We start from the raw sequence: 16786 nt of genomic DNA, 5'->3' as shown, positions 1-16786 counted from the left end.
AGGCAATTCTCCTGCCTCAGCCTCCTGAGCAGCTGGGATTACAGGCACGCACCACCATGCTAATTTTTTGTATTTTTAGTAGAGACGGGGTTTCACCATGTTGACCAGGATGGTCTCGATCTCTTGACCTCGTGATCCACCCGCCTCGGCCTCCCAAAGTGCTGGGATTACAGGCTTGAGCCATCGCGCCCGGCTCTTAATTTATTTATTTTAAATAATAATAGTCTCACTCTGTCACGCTGGCTGGAGTGCGCGCTGGTGCAATCTTGGCTCTGCAACCTCCACCTCCTGGGTTCCAGCAATTCTCCTGCCTCAGCCTCCTGAGTAGCTGGGATTATTGGGTACCTGCCAATATGCCCAGCTAATTTTTGTATTTTTAGTAGCGACAGGGTTTCACCATGTTGGCCAGGCTGGTATTGAACTCCTGACCTTGTGATTCACCCACCTTGGCTTCCCAAAGTGCTGGGATTATAGGTGTGAGCCACCGTGCCTGGCCTTATTTTATTTATTTATTTTGTTTGAGACAGAGTCTTGCTCTGTAGCCCAGGCTGGAGTGCAGTGGCGTGACCCTGGCTCATTGCAACCTCTGCCTCCTGGGTTCAAACGATTCTCCTGCCTCAGTCTCCCAAGTAGCTGGGATTACAGGCATAAACCACCACGCCCAGCTTTTTCTATTTTTTTTTTTACTTTTTTTGTTTTTTTCCTCTGGCATGCAAATATCTTAAGCTTTTTGTATTTTTAATAGAGACAGGGTTTCGTCTTGTTGGCCAGGCTGGTCCTGAACTCCTGGTCTCAAGTGGTCTACCCACCTCAGCCTCCCAGAGTGCTGGGATTACAGGTATGGGCCACTGTGCCTGGCTAAACACACATTTATTATCTTATAGTTCTGCAGTTCAGAAGTCCACGATCAGTTTCACTGGGCTAAAGCTGAGCTGCCCACAGGGCTAGTTCTTTCTGCAGGATCTAAGAGATAATCCATTTCATTAGGTTTTTTTGTTTGTTTGTTTGTTTTTTTAGACTGAGTTTCACTCATGTTACCCAGGCTGGAGTGCAATGGCGCGATCTCGGCTCACCGCAACCTCCGCCTCCTAGGTTCAGGCAATTCTTCTGCCTCAGCCTCCTGAGTAGCTGGGATTACAGGCACGCACCACCATGCCCAGCTAATTTTTTGTATTTTTAGTAGAGACAGGGTTTCACCATGTTGACCAGGATGGTCTCGATCTCTTGACCTCGTGATCCACCCGCCTCGGCCTCCCAAAGTGCTGGGATTACAGGCTTGAGCCACCGTGCCCGGCCTTCTCTTTCACTTCTAAGGACACTACGTGTACGTTGCACCCACCCAGATAAACCAAGATAGTCTCCCATCTCATGATCATTAATTTAATCTCACCTGCACAGTCCACTTTGTGGTGTCAGGTAAAAGATTCACAAGTTCCAAGGATTCAGACCTGGATATCTTTGGAGGCCATTATTCTGCCTACCATAGCATCTGAGATCCTCTTCATTGCCTCCCTGTCCCACCCCAACCTAGAGGAGTGGGGGTGTACAATAGCAGATCTGACCCAGATGGACCAAGGAGAGAGGTTAGAAAGGGGCCCTTGCCTGGTGGTGCACAGAAGAGAGAGGATGCTCTGTGTCTGAGGGTGGTCTAGGAAGGCTGTCTGGAGGAGGAAGCTGTATCCTAAAGGATGCTCAAGAGCTGGTATTGAAGCCAGTGGCATAGCCTATTGCAAAGACAGGGGGACCTAGGGAGGCCAGGGGTGGGGCTGAGAGTAGTGGGTGGGGCTGACCCCATTCTCTGTCTTAACCAGCTCCCTCCTAGGGGCTTTTGTGGCTTCTGCACTCTGCCAGCTTGGAGCCAGGAGCCTCATTCTCTCTTGCAGTAAAATGAGGCTGATAACTGAGCCTAGGGGTTGCTGAGCATCTGGTCTGCTCATTACTACTTAGGTTCCAGGTGTCTGCCTGTCTACCACTGCCTTTAAACAAAGGAGCTGCCTGAAACCACCAAGGGGGACGCCTCCCATCTTTGCCCGACCTCAGCTCTCCTCTTTCTCTTCCTCAGAGCTGAAGTTGTGCCCTCCCAGCCTCCCTCTGCCCACCCCATCACTGCTGTACACCCTGCCCCTTGGCACGTTGGCCCCAGACTTGCTTCTCCTGGCAGGTTTGGGTACTTGTGAAGCCCGGTGCCAGGGATCAGCATGGGACAGCCTTTGATTCTCTTTTCTGTAAATGGACGACAATAAATCTTTTTCCTTCATCCACAAGTGTTTACTGAGTGCCTTCTGTGTACCAGGTGGCACCAGGGCACGTTGGGAGCGAGGACCAACTTCAGGGGGCAGATGGGGTCCAGGAGGCTGAGCGGACCGAGCCATGGTTCTGGTCTCACTGCCTCCTCCGTCACGCTCAGGGTGCCTCTGCTCCCCAAGCCTTTCCCAAATCCTGTGTCCAGCTCTCCTCCCCACCTTGCAGGAGGTACGCCAGGGTCCAGTCTACGGGTTCCGCCATTCTTTCCTCAATGAGGGTCGGAGAGGTCCCTGCCCATGCCAGGCCCGTCGCCGGCCGTCGTCGGGGCACCCTCTCATGATCAGGCCGAGGGACCAAGGGCCAAGAGGGGGGCTTCGCGAGACGCTGGAAGCATCACTGTCCAGACTGACATATCGGGAAATGGAGGCTGACCAGCTGGGCAGAGTGTGCATTCGAACCTGGGTTCTGGAAGCGATCTGCAAGACCCCTTCTCACCGCAACGCACGTGCCGGCATCGTTGGGTTTCCCTCCTTCCCCAGATCACAGCCGCAGTTCACTCCTCCGCCCTTCGAGTCACGGTCCTGCCTTCTCCCTCCTCACACCGGGGGTGGGTCCCGGCGGGCCCGAAATGTGAAGAGGCCTTCGGGGAAGCGAGGATCAATTGGAGGCGCAAAGTTGGGCTGAGGAGGCGGGAGTCCTTTTTTTTTTTAAAAAAAAAATTTTTTTTTAAGACGGGGTTTCACCACGTTGGTCAGGCTGGTCTTGAACTCCAGACCTCAGGTGATCCGCCCGCCTTGGCCTCCAAAGTGCTTGGATTACTGGCGTGAGCCACCACGTCCGGCAGAGGCGGGATTCTTGTAGCCATAACAACCCCTCCCGCCTTTGCTGCGCGCACGTTGCTTCCCCCACGCAGCCGCACTAGGTGAGCCAGGGAAGGCGCGCTAGAGCCGACGGCCAATCAGGGGCCCGAGGGCAGTGTTGCCACGGCGACCACGCTGCGCTGCAGAGTGCGTCAGGCACTGCGGTCGCTGGGAACTCGGGGAGCCGGCGGCGAGAGCAGTGAGTGCTAGCGTTCTGACAGTGCCGGCGCGAGCAAAGGCCGCGGCGCGTAGAGCGACGCTGTGGGACCCGAGAGTGTGAGACCCGAGGCTGCGGGGCCTTCGGTGAGCGGCGAGCGAGGGAGCCAGGACCCGCGACCGCCCTCCCACGTTTCGCCTCCACGCCACGCCGGGTCTTAAGTTGGGGGTCGGTGGCCGTGAGTACAGATCATCTAGTTATGAATACGTTTTAACAAAGGTCCAAACACACAGTATAACGTGAGGATCCGATATAAGGTGGACCTTCTAAAATAACAGTTTGTTTTTAGCCGGACGCGGTGGCTGGCGCCTGTAGTCCCAACCAGTCGTGAGGCTGAGACGGGAGAATCGCTTGAACCGGGAGGCTGTGGCTTCAGTGACCGTGTCCGACCAATATCTTGTAATTTATTAAGAGTAGAGCAAGCTGGGCGCGGTGGCGCACGCCTGTAATCCCAGCACTTTGGGAGGCTGAGGTGGGTGGATCACCTGAGGTCAGGAGTTCGAGACCAGCCTGATCAATATGGTGAAACCCCATTTTTTAAAAAAAAGAGTAAAGGAGGCCGGGCGCGCTGGCTTACGCCTGTAATCCCAGCACTTTGAGAGGCCGAGGCGGGCGGGTCATGAGGTCAGTAGATGGAGACCATCCTGGCTAACAAGGTGGAACCCCGTCTCTACTAAAATTACAAAAATTATCTGGGCGTGGCAGCGGGTCCCTGTAGTCCCAGCTATTCCGGAGGCTGAGGCAGGAGAATCGCTTGAGTCCAGGAGGTGGAGGTTGCAGTGAGCCGAGATCGCGCCTTTGCACACTCCAGCTTGGCGACAGAGTAAGAGGAGGAGCATTAATTGGGACATGCATGTGAATTCACACCAGACTACAGCTGGCCAGTGTGTGGCAGTGTCTGCTCAAATGTAAACCACAGTTCCCTCATGACATGCCCAAGAAGGCATGTGTAACAAATCAAATACCTACACTGTTTTGAAGAGAAAGTGTCTATAGGGCATTGTTAAAAATAAACATCCTTTGCTAAAGATAAGAAAATATGTGCTTATTTTAAATAATGGACAGAGTCCCCACTCAGGCCCACATCTTGGTGACTTGGAAGTTCCCACTTTGCTCTGCTCCTTCTTCCTGAGGAGCCTGATGAGCTACATGCTGGGGGGTTGTCTCATCCAATGTCTATAAAGAAGTACTAAAGGAGGTTTTGTTTTGTTTTTCTTCTTTGAAATGGAGACTCGCTCTGTTGCCCAGGCTTGAGTGCAGTGGTGCAATCTTAGATCACCACAACCTCCATCTCCCAGGTTCAAGCAATTCTCCTGCCTCAGCCTCCCAAGTAGCAGGGATTATAGGCATGCACCATCATGCCTAGCTCATTTTTGTGTTTTCAGTAGAGATGGGGTTTCACCATGTTGATCAGGCTGGTCTTGAACCGTCTGTCCTCCTTGGGCTCCCAGAGTGCTAGAATTACTGGCATAAGACAGCGTGCCCAGCCCTAAAGGAAGTTTTTAAAGCTGAAAGTAGGTGACCCCACACAGTAATTGTCATCATGAAAAAACTAAAAGCACCAAAGTATAGGCCGGATCAGGTGGCTCAAACTTGTAATCCCAGCATTTTGAGAGGCCAAGGCAGGAGGATTTGTTGAGGCCAGGAGTTTAAGACCAGCCTCGGCAGCATAGCAAGACCCCATCTGCACTAAAAAGTAAACTAACTAAGTAAATAAAAACTATAAATGCATTTCCCCCCCCTTACTTTTTTTTTTCTTGTTGTTGTTGGGGGAAGCAAGGGCTTACAGAGTGCATACTAAAATGGTTACAAGTACTGGGAACAGTAAACCAAGCTGCATCAGGCCTCTGGGGAAGCAAACTTCTCTAAGCCTTCATGTTTCCGGTGCAGAGTGACCTTGACTCTGTTGCAGTACGTAACATACCCAAGTTACTTTTGTAGCATTATAAAGTAACCAGACTTGTAGGCTCCTGGTAAGACTTAACTCCCTCCAGCTGCACCTAGAATACAATCTTTAGATAACCACGTGCTTCTGCTTTTTGGAGTTTCTCACAAAGCTGCCACTGCTGGCAATCTTTAGAATGATGCCTCAGTTCCTGTTCACTGAAGATCGCTCTACAGTCATGCCACCCCCTCCCCACTATCACTTCACCTTCACTCCACTATCTGCTGACTGCTCAAAGTGATTGTAACCAATAAATACTGTGGCGAACCTAAGTTCTGGACCTTCACTGCCTCCATTACAAGTGATGGTACCCTGGTTCCACTTTCATTCTTTTTTTTTTTTTTTTTTGGGACGGAGTTTCGCTCTTGTTACCCAGGCTGGAGTGCAATGGCGCGATCTTGGCTCACCGCAACCTCCGCCTCCTGGGTTCAGGCAATTCTCCTGCCTCAGCCTCCTGAGTAGCTGGGATTACAGGCACGCGCCACCATGCCCAGCTAATGTTTTGTATTTTTAGTAGAGACGGGGTTTCACCGTGTTGACCAGGATGGTCTTGATCTCTTGACCTCGTGATCCACCCGCCTTGGCCTCCCAAAGTGCTGGGATTACAGGCTTGAGCCACCGCGCCCGGCCACTTTCATTCTTAATCTCTTTTCTTCATTCCATTGTTGTCACTGAACTCGGGTCACCCACGGGTAGGGTGTGGGGGCTGGTTCCCTACATTTTTTTGAGATGGAGTCTTGGCCTGTTGCCCAGGCAAGTGCAATGGCCCAATCTCTGTTCAGTGCAGCCTCCGCCTTCCATGTTCAAGCGATTCTCCTGCCTCAGTCTCCCAAGTAGCTCGGATTACAGGCACCCACCACCACGCCCAGATTTTTGTATTTCCAGTAGAGATGGGATTTCATCATATTAGCCAGGCTGGTCTCGAACTGCTGACCTTGTGATCCTCCTGCCTTGGCCTCCCAAAGTGCTGAGATTACAGTGAGCCACTATACCCGGCCTCACCTTTCTTTACTGTTGTGAAAAACAAGTATGGGGCCGGGCACGGTGGCTCACACCTGTAATCCCAGCACTTTAGGAATACCTTGAACCTAGGAGACGGAGGTTGCAGTGAGCTGAGATTGCCCCACTGCACTTCAGCCTGGTAACAGAGCAAGACTCCATCTCAAAAAACAACAAAAAAAAAACAAGTATGGGCCAGGCGCAGTGGCTCACGCCTGTAATCCCAAGACTTTCAGAGGTCCAGGTGGGCGTGTGGTACCTGCCTGTAGTCCAGCTACTCTGTAAGCTGAGGTAGGAGAATCACTTGAACCTGGGAGGCGGAGGATGCAGTCAGCCGAGATCGTGCTACTGCACTCTAGCCTGGGCAACAAGCGAGATTCTGTCTCAAAAAAAAAAAAGAATTTTTTTGAGGCAGGGTCTCACTACTCTGTAGCCAAGGCTAGAGAGCGGCGGCCTGATCTAGGCTCACTGCAACCTCCGCCTTCCAGGTTCAAGTGATTTTGGTGCCTCAGCCAAGTAGCTGGAATTACAGGCACGTGCCACCACACCCAGCTAATTTTGTATTTTTAGTAGAGACAGGGTTTCACCATGTTGGCCAGACTGGTCTTGAACTGACCTTGATTGATCCACCCACCTGAGCCTTCTAAAGTATTGGGATTACAGGCGTGAGCACCCACATCCAGCTCCTAATTCTACTGTTTGACCCTATAACAAAAATTTGCCAATAACAGCAAGAGGATGAGGGTGGAGCAAAGAGACACTGGACTAAGGAAAGACACCAGAGAGTAACTCAGATCGAATGCACAGGTGTATTCATGTGTCCAACCTCATCAAATTGTACATTTAAAATGAGTGCATTTTACTGTATGTTATTTATTCATTTATTTTCAGAAACAAGGTCTTAGAGTGTATGTGTCCTAATCTGGAGTACACTGGCATGATCATGGCTCACAGTAGCCTTGACCTTCCGGACTTAAGCAGTCCTTCTATCTCAGCTTCCTGAGTAGCTGGGACCACAGGTGGCTGATTTTTGTTGTTTGAGATGGAGTTTTACTCTTGTTGCCCAGGCTGGAGTGCAATGGTGTGATCTGGGATCACCACAACCTCTGCCTCCTGGGTTCAAGCAACTGTCCTGCCTAAGCCTCCTGAGTAGCTGGGATTACAGGCATGCACCACCATGCCCGGCTAATTTTTTTTTTTTTTTTTTTTTTTTGAGATGGAGTTTCACTCTTGTTACCCAGGCTGGAGTGCAATGGCACGATCTCGGCTCACCGCAACCTCCGCCTCCTGGGTTCAGGCAATTCTCCTGCCTCAGCCTCCTGAGTAGCTGGGATTACAGGCACGTGCCACCATGCCCAGCTAATTTTTTTTTGTAGTTTTTAGTAGAGACGGGGTTTCACCATGTTGACCAGGATGGTATTGATCTCTTGACCTTGTGACCCACCCGCCTCGGCCTCCCAAAGTGCTGGGATTACAGGCGTGAGCCACCGCGCCTGGCAATTTTGTATTTTTAGTAGAGACGTTTCTCTATGTTGGTCAGGCTGGTCTCAAACTCCTGACCTCAGGTGCTCCACCTGCCTCGGCTTCCCAAACTGCTGGGATTACAGACGTGAGCCACCGTGCCCGGCCTTGCCTGGCAGGTTTTTTGTATTTTAAAAAAATGTTTTATAGAGACGGGGTCTCCCTATGTTGCCCAGGCTGGTTTCAAATGTCTGGGCTCAAGCAGTCCTCCCACCTCAGCCTCCTCAAGTGCTGGGATTTCAGGCATGAGCCATCATGCACATTACAACTACACTTACTGTACACCCTGCAGTTGCACTCCTTCCTGGACATTTATCCCCCCAAAAGTGAGCACTTATGTCTACACAAAAATAAAAATTTGTTCGTAGAAAACTCAATACAAATGTTCATAGCAGCTTTATTTGTAATAGCCAGAAAAAGATACACAACTTAAATATTGTTTGACAGATAAATGGAAAGAGAAAGTGTGGTAATTCATATAATATTCAGTAATGGAAAGGAATGAATTATTGACACACATGACTTGGATCAATTTCAAGCGCATTAAGTGAATGACATAAGACCAAAGTTTCCATACTGTGTTATTCCATTTATATTACAGTCTTGAAATGACACAACTGTAGTGATGGAGGACAGATCAGTGGTGGTCAGGGTTGGGACAGGATGTGACTATTAGTGGCATCACAAAGGAGTTTCTTTGTGGAGATGGAACAGCTCTGTAACCCTGATTGTGGTGACAGACGTCACGTAAATCTGCACGATAAAACTTCATAGAATGGCTGGGCGCGGTGGCTTACACCTGTAATCTTAGCACTTTGGGAGGCCAAGGCGGGCAGATCACTTCGAGTCAGGAGTTTGAGACCTGCCTGACCAACATGGCAAAACTCCGCCTCTACTGAAAATATAAAAAACTAATGGCACGTGCTTGTAATCCCAGCTACTAGGGAGGCTGAGGCAGGAGAATCACTCAAACCCAGGAGGTGGAGGTTGCAGTGAGCTGAGATTGCATCACTGAACTCCAGTCTGGGTGACAGAACAAGACTCTATCTTTTTTTTTTTTTTTTTTTGAGATGGAGTCTCACTCTATCTCCAGGCTGGAGTGTAGTGGCGCGATCTCGGCTCACTGCAACCTTTGCCTCCCAGGTTCAAGTGATTCTTCTGCCTCAGCCTCCCAAGTAGGTGGGACTACAGGTGCATGCCACCACACCCAGCTTTTTGTATTTTTAGTAGACATGGGGTTTCACCATGTTGGCCAGGATGGTTTTGATCTCTTAATCCTCCCGCCTTGGCCTCCCAAAGTGCTGGGATTACAGGCGTGAGCCACTGCACCTGGCCAAGACTCCATCTCAAAAAAAAAAAAAAATTTTTTTTTGGTCACAGAACTAAACAAAGAGTGCATGTAAAAACTAGTATAATTCATGGGGCGTGGTAGCTCACGCCTTCATCCCAGCACTTTGGGAGGCCAAGGCAGGCGGATCACCTGAGGTCAGGAGCTTGAGACCAGCCTGACAAACATGGAGAAACCCCGTCTCTACTGAAAATACAAAATCAGCTGGGCATGGTGGCGCATGCCTGTAATCCCAGCCACTCGGGAGGCTGAGACAGGAGAATCACTTTGATCCAGGAGTCGGAGGTTGCAGTGAGCTGAGATCGCGCCATTGCACTCCAGCCTGGGCAACAAGAGCAAAACTTTCTCAAAAAAAAAAAAAAGAGTGAGAACTTTGGTCTGAGACTTCCTGGAATCAAACAGTAGCACTGCCTCCCACCGGCTTTATGACTCAGGGGAAATACTTAGCCTATGAGAGACTCAGGACCTGGACCCCCTATTCCTCTTCTCCACCCATGGGAGAGATCAGGCCCATCTCACAAAGGAACAGATTTTCAAGATCGATTTGAGGATAAGTATTAGCCCAGGACATGTTATGGGATGAACGATGTCTTTGAACTAGGCAGCAAGAGGGGACAAGTGGGGGACAGGGTACAGGAGTCAGGGGAAGTAGGCAAAAAGGTGAACTGTTTAGTAGGGAATCAGGAACATAGAAAAGTAGCAAGGCTAGTGACCTTGGTACCCAGACACCAGAGGTATAACTCAGGTACAAGCTGTGAAAACAGCTCAACTCCAGGGATACTTTCATCCCCAGCATGCAATCTCCACGGCTGAGCTTTGATAACTGTGGTGCTATTCCTGGTTTTAAGGTTACCTGGTCCATCAGTCAGTGCTCTTGTCTGCACTCCAGTTGGGGGAAGTCATGAACTGTAAAGGACAATCCTGTGGGGTATGAACAGGTTGGTGAGTCCAGCCTAGGGCAGACTGACTCACCATGGCAGTCCAGGGCTACTGATGACAGACATGTACCATGAGCTTGGGAGAGTCTCACCTGTTTCCACTGGAGAGAATACACAGGTGTTACTGAGGAACAGGGTTGTAAGGACTATCTGAGGATATGTTACGGAGAGACAAACATTGCACAGCTAGAGAGAAGGGGACAGAGTTGGGGCACGGCCAGAAGATTGGAACTGGGGAGCTGTCAAGAGGGTGGAAAAACCAACAGAATCAAGGAGGCACCAAGACCTGTGAGGGAACATGCTGGGCACCAGGTGTGAGAACAGCCCACTTCTGGGGTCATTCACCAGTAGTTCTCTTCAGGGTCCCTTTGCCACAACTAGTTTTGAGTTCATGTGGTCCACCTGCTGGTGGGAATGTACACGCCATCAGGCCTATAGAGGATGACAAGTTTGTAAGAGTCCAGTCCAGGAGAGGCAAAAACACCATGACAGACCTCAGCAAGGGAGAATAATCCTTATTCTGAGGAAAACAACTTCACAAAATGAACATACAGGGAAGGCTCCCAGGCAGGGCCCAGTGACCCCACATGCACCCATGTCAGTTTACAGGAAGTGATTGAGCTGGAGATGCCCTGCTGTGAAGATTCAGAGACTTCTGAGCCCCGATCTTGGCCACTCATGGCCCTTGGGTAGAATGTGTAGGGTGTCCACTCAGCCACTTTTTTTTTTTTTTTTTTTTTTTTGAGACAGAGTCTCCCTCCATCACCAGGCACCAGGCTGGAGTGCAGTGGCGTCACCTCGGCTCACAGCAACATCCGCCTCCCGGTTTCAAGCAGTTCTCCTGCCTCAGCCTCTCGAGTACCTGGGACCACAAGTGCGCACCACCACGCCCAGCTAAATTTTTTGTATTTTTAGTAAGACAGCGTTTCACCATGTTGGCCAGGATGGTCTCGATCTCTTGACCTTGTGATCCGCCTGCCTCAGCCTCCCAAAGTGCTGGAATTACAGGCGTGAGCGACCGCACCCGGCCTCACTCAGCCACTTGTTAGATGGCATGATCTGGGCCTCAGTGCAACTTCCAAGAGCAACATGGAAAGAGGAGAAGAAAAAAACCAGCGTTCTGGCTGGGGAGTGATGATGGCAGTGGTATGACCCACCATAGCACTGAGTGCAGAGTTCTCCAGCATTAGCCTCAGGTGGAAGCTCCTTTGGACCTTGCCCAAGAACTCTCTTCGTCCAGGGAGACACAAGGCAACATGAACGTGTCTGAATTCAGCGCAAGACACCCAGGAGCCCGGTTATTCTGCCAGCGTCCTCCCCGCATGTGTCCCAGACCCTGTGCCCTGACCCAACCATGTACTCACCCTCCTCTCCCAGGCCCCCATACCTGAGATCACCGCGGCCTTATATAGGGTAGACTATGAGCCTACCGTGCCTCGGCCACGTGCAGGGCGACCTGTCCCTGGTATGCTCACCTGTGGCCCACACATCGTCTGCATCGTGGGGCGCCGAAAACCCAACACATCTTAAACACAACCGTTGACCTTCCCCCTACGCCGCCTCTTAACGAGGGACCTCGGCCCAGCTGCTCTTTGAAGACCTGTCTGATGACAGCCATGTAACATGTTTCTGGCTGGGCCGTTTTTATTTTATTTTTGAGACGGAGCCTCACTCTGTCGCCAGGCTGGAATGCTGTGGCGCGATCTCGGGTCACTGCAACTTTCACCTCCGGGGTTCAAACAATTCTCCTGCCTCAGCCTCCTGAGTACCTTGGACTACAGGCGCGAGCCACCACGCCCAGCTAATTTTTGTATTTTTAGTAGAGATGGGATTTCACCATATCTCTGGGAATCGATTCCAGGATGGTCTCGATTTCTTGACCTCGTGATACATCCGCCTCGGCCTCCCGAAGTGCTGGGATTACAGGCGTGAGCCACCGCGCTCGGCCCTGGCTGGGACGTTTTTCTGGGCCTTGGTCCGGACTCCGTAAAGCGGACACAACACCAGGGCGAGGATTTCGAGGCGGCTGCGGGCACAGGGGGGTTTCTGCTGAGACCCCGGCGCTGCGCGGTCCGAGGGCCCCACGTGGCCGCCCGTCCACTGCGGGGTCACTGGGTCTCAGCAACATTCACCGTCGCCAGGACGCGTACAGGTCACCGAGGCAGAACTCCCCGACTCTCGCGCCTTCGCTTCTGTTCCTGGGGACCAGCGGAGCCTCCCCGCCGCCCAATGATCTCACCGCTGCAAGGCGCCCCAAAGCAAGTGCCTAAAGCCAACGCCGGAAGCCCCGCGCCCTACGAGGCCAGCCAGATCGTTCACCTTCCTGGGCCGCCATTGGCTACGTCTGCATGGGCGCACGTCGAGACGCCTTATGGGAAATGTAGTTCACGCCCCCTCTTCTAGAGCTAGCGGCGTCCTCCCTTGCCGCCTTGGCAACGACCTAGCCGCGCCGCGAGGAGAGCCGGGAATGGAGGTCGTGGCTGGAGGGGCGCCGAGCTAGGGGAGGCGCAGGGCACGGAGTTCCCAGAGTTCCGGGAGTTCCGGCTTCGCCTGGCAGTCGGCAGTCCTCGGCAGAAGGGCTGTCCTGGCGCCTCGGGCAGCTCTGCGTGGGCCGGGGTGACTTCCCCGCGATCCCCTGGGCGAGGTGAAGGGCGGGGACCCCCGCTGCGCCTTCCACGCGCCGTTCCCCACCGGCGAGTGGCTCCTCTTCCTCAGACCTGTCGCTCGCGGACAGGCGCCGTGGGCCTCCCGGGCCCCTGCACCGCCCGCCTTCCCCGCGGCTCCCGGAAGTGGCTGCTTGTTTTCGGAGGCATTTCACCCGCGCGGGGAGAGCTTCCCGGGAAGATTCCACGGCCGTCGAGAGCTTCCGCGTCCCGGACGCGTTTCCGTTGAGCCTGAGGGTCCGGGCCGGTTCCGCCCTCACGGTCCAATGGCCGCGGAGGGGCAGGTGAGCGGAGGGTGTCTCCGAGGAATGAGGTGGGCCGCCAGGTCGGGGGGCAGCATGTCCCAGGGCAGAGCTGGAGGAGGGCAGGGTCTCAGATCTGCATATGGGTCCAGGCGGAGGTCTTTGATGCAGGGCTGGGGCATGCCCATGGCAGTGGGAGGCACTGGAGATGTGCCGCAGGACTGGGAGAGGATGGGCTTGTAGTTGCTGTGTCAGGCACTCCGGAGACACAGGTGCAGAACAGTGCGTGGAAGGCCAGGCAATGTAGGGCGAACTGGGGAGGTTGTGCTGAGGGTGTAGAGCTTTAGGCATGCTGCTGTTCAGTTTGTGCCTGGTGAGCAGGAGGGCAAACTGGGCCCTCCTGGTACTTGGCACCTAAGGGAGAAGGATGAGCATAGGTTTGGTTGCATCTGAGAGTTGTGATCTCTGGGACTGGAAATGGCAGGCAGGAGGTAGAGTGGGGCCTGTGTGCTTGGCCCTGGACATAGCTGGCATCGGTCTAGTCACCAGCCTGTTGTCACTTTGGGTTGGACACAGTGTCCAGTAGTAACCCTAGAGGCATCAGTGACACCAGCAGCTCTGGTATTCCTCTGAGGCAGGAGAAGGAAGATATGTGGAGGGAGTATGGCGGGGAAGGGCTTGGGGCTCCTAGGGAAAGATAATGTCGGTGGGAGATCCGATAGGACCCCCAGACACAGGTCAAGGGCATGTATGTGTCCATCTGTCCGTATTTTGGTTGTTTTTTTCTGCCCATCATTGACCCCAAGGCTCAGTTGGACCCATCATTGCAGGGCTTGGTGATGTTTGAGGATGTGGCGGTATATTTCTCCAGGGAGGAGTGGGGGCTCCTTAATGTGACCCAGAAGGGCCTATACCGGGATGTGATGCTGGAGAACTTTGCACTCCTTAGCTCACTGGGTAAGTCTCTCACACTGTCCCCCAGCACACTGACTACCGCTGCATTTTCCCCATGGGAAGTTCTGTCCATATCGAAGTCAGACCACAGGGGCTGTTTCCTTCCCAGATTCCCTGTTGTAGTTATTGTGGGTGCTGGGATTAGGCTGTCTTTCTCCTGGCCTTTTCCCTGCCTTTCTCTGAGCAGTACTGTTAGCAGCGTCAATACCTCTTGCCCCAGGAGCTAGTGGAGCAGATTTTGGGGGTCAGATGTTTCATAGTTTGCCCACCAAATCCCACCAAGCTCTGCCTCTTCCTGGCTGTGTGACTCTGTTGAACACATGGCCTCTCTATGCTCCGGGTTTTCCCTTTCTACAAAAGAAGTTTTACAGGGAACTCCCTGGGCCAGCCTTGAACCACGAATTTTAATCAGCACAGTTTGGGGAATATTACCATCTTAATATTCATATTAAGTCTTAATGTCGGTGAACATGGGATATGTTTTATTTATTTAGCTCTTTTATTTTTCCGATAATGGCTTTTTTTTTTTTTTTTTTTTTTTGAGACAGAGTCTTGCTCTATTGCCAGGCTGGAGTGCAGTGGCGCAATCTTGTCTCACTGCAGCCCCCGCTTCCTGAGTTCAAGCGATTCTTCCGTCTCAGCCTCCCGAGTAGCTGGGACCACAGGCACGTGCCACCATGCCCGGCTATTTTTTGTATTTTTGGTAGAGATGGGGTTTCACCATGTTGGCCAGTATGGTCTGGATCTCTTCACCTCGTAATCCGCCTGCCTCGGCCTCCCAAAGTGCTGGGATTACAGGCGTGAGCCACTGCACCCGACCTTGTTTTGTTTTTTTAAATAATGTTTTGTATTATCAGCGTACAAAGGTACTTTCGTTAAATTTATTCTTAAGTACTTTATCCTTTTTGATGCTTTTTTTACTTTTTTTTTCCACTGACCAGCTTTCTCTCCCGGGTATATTTTTTTTGAGACGGAGTTTCGCTCTTGTTACCCAGGCTGGAGTGCAATGGCGCGATCTTGGCTCACCGCAACCTCCGCCTCCTGGGTTCAGGCAATTCTCCTGCCTCAGCCTCCTGAGTAGCTGGGATTACAGGCACACACCACCATGCCCAGCTGAATTTTTGCATTTGTAGTAGAGACGGGGTTTCACCATGTTGACCAGGATGGTCTCGATCTCTTGACCTCGGGATCCACCCGCCTCGGCCTCCCAGAGTGCTGGGATTACAGGCGTGAGCCACCGCGCCCGGCCTATAGTCGTTTTTTATGTACTAATCTTGTCTCCTGAAGCATTGCTAAATCTGTTTATTAGTTCAAATAGTTTTTAGTGGATTCTTTCCTATTTTCCATATATAAGATCATGCCATCTATGAATAGACATAGTTTTGCCTCTTCCTTTGCCTCACTGACCTAGCTAGACCCTCCAGTTCTTTATTCAGTGGAAGTGGGGAGAGGAGACAACCTTCTTCCCTATCTTAAGGGTGTTACATCTTTCACTATTAAGTATGGTGTTGGCCGGGCGCGGTGGCTCAAGCCTGTAATCCCAGCACTTTGGGAGGCCGAGGCAGGTGGATCACGAGGTCAACAGATCGAGACCATCCTGGTCAACATGGTGAAACCCCGTTTCTACTAAAAATACAAAAAATTAGCTGGGCATGGTGGCGCGTGCCTGTAATCCCAGCTACTCAGGAGGCTGAGGCAGGAGAATTGCCTGAACCCAGGAGACGGAGGTTGCGGTGAGCCGAGATCGCGCCATTGCACTCTAGCCTGGGTAACAAGAGCGAGACTCCGTCTCAAAAAAAAAAAAAAAAAAAAGTATGGTGTTATCTATTAGTTTTTTGCAGATATCCATTTCAGGTGAGGAAGTTCCCTTCTCTTTCTAGTTTGTTTAATGTGTTTATTAAGAAAGGTCACGACCAGGTGCAGTGGCTCACACCTGTAATCTCAGCACTTTGGGAGGTCAAGGTGGGCAGATCACCTGAGGTCAGGAGTTCAAGACCAGCCTGGCCAACATGGTGAAACCCCACCTCTACTAAAAATACAAAATTAGCCAGACGTGGTGGCACATGCTTGTAATCCCAGCTACTTAGGAGGCTGAGGCAGGAGAATCTCTTGAACCTGGAAGGCGGAGGTTGCAGTGAGCTGAGATTGCGCCATTGCACTCCATCCTGGGCAACAAGAGCGAAACTCTATCAAAAAGAAAAAAAAAAAGAAAGGTCACTAAATTTTGTCAAGTACGTTTCCATTCTCTAATGAAATGATCATGCAATTTTTGTCCTTTCATCTGTTAACGTGGTGTATTAAAGTAATTGATTTTCTTTTTCTTTTCTTTTTTTTTTTTTTTTTTTGAGATGGAGTCTTGCTCTGTTGCCAGGCAGGAGTGCAGTGGCAAGATCTCGGCTCACTGCCACCTTCGGCTCACTGCGACCTCCACCTCCCTGGTTCAAGCGATTCTTCTGCCTCAGCCTCTCAAATAGCTTGGACTATGCCACCATGCCCAGCTAATTTTTGTATTTTTAGTAGAGACAGGATTTCATCATGTTGGCCAGGATGGTCTCGATTTCTTGACCTCATGATCCGCCTGTCTTGGCCTGCCAAAGCGCTGGGATTACAGGCGTGAGGCACTGCACCTGGCAGTGTAGTTTTCTTACAATGTCGTTGTATTGAGTATCAGGGTAATTTTGGCTTCGATGGATAATTTGGGAAATGTTGCCTTCTCTTCTGTTTTCTGGAAGAGTTTGTTAAGTATTGGTGTTAATTCTTATTCTTTACTGTTAGTATTGACCATTGAAGTCACTAGGGCCTGGGGTTGTGTGTGTGGTGGGGGGAAGTTGTTTTTTTTTTTTTTTTTTTTTTTT

General features: G+C 51.4%; 1 protein-coding gene across 1 annotated transcript in view; it reads left to right on the top strand.

The window, feature by feature from the left end:
- Positions 1 to 11492: 11492 nt before the first annotated feature.
- Positions 11493 to 16786, top strand: part of ZNF584 (zinc finger protein 584) — a 9031-nt gene continuing 3737 nt past the window's right edge. Inside the window, 4 exon segments of the mRNA XM_032263297.1 lie at positions 11493 to 11537; positions 12482 to 12776; positions 12779 to 13019; positions 13849 to 13934. Coding sequence (XP_032119188.1) covers positions 11493 to 11537; positions 12482 to 12776; positions 12779 to 13019; positions 13849 to 13934 — 667 coding nt within the window.

This window comes from Sapajus apella, unplaced genomic scaffold (genome assembly GCF_009761245.1).
Source record: "Sapajus apella isolate SASKATOON/1434 unplaced genomic scaffold, GSC_monkey_1.0 scaffold135, whole genome shotgun sequence".
Classification (NCBI taxonomy): Eukaryota; Metazoa; Chordata; class Mammalia; order Primates; family Cebidae; genus Sapajus; species Sapajus apella.
The sequence above is the reverse complement of the archived record's forward strand: the minus strand, read 5'-3'. Positions and strand labels throughout refer to the sequence as shown.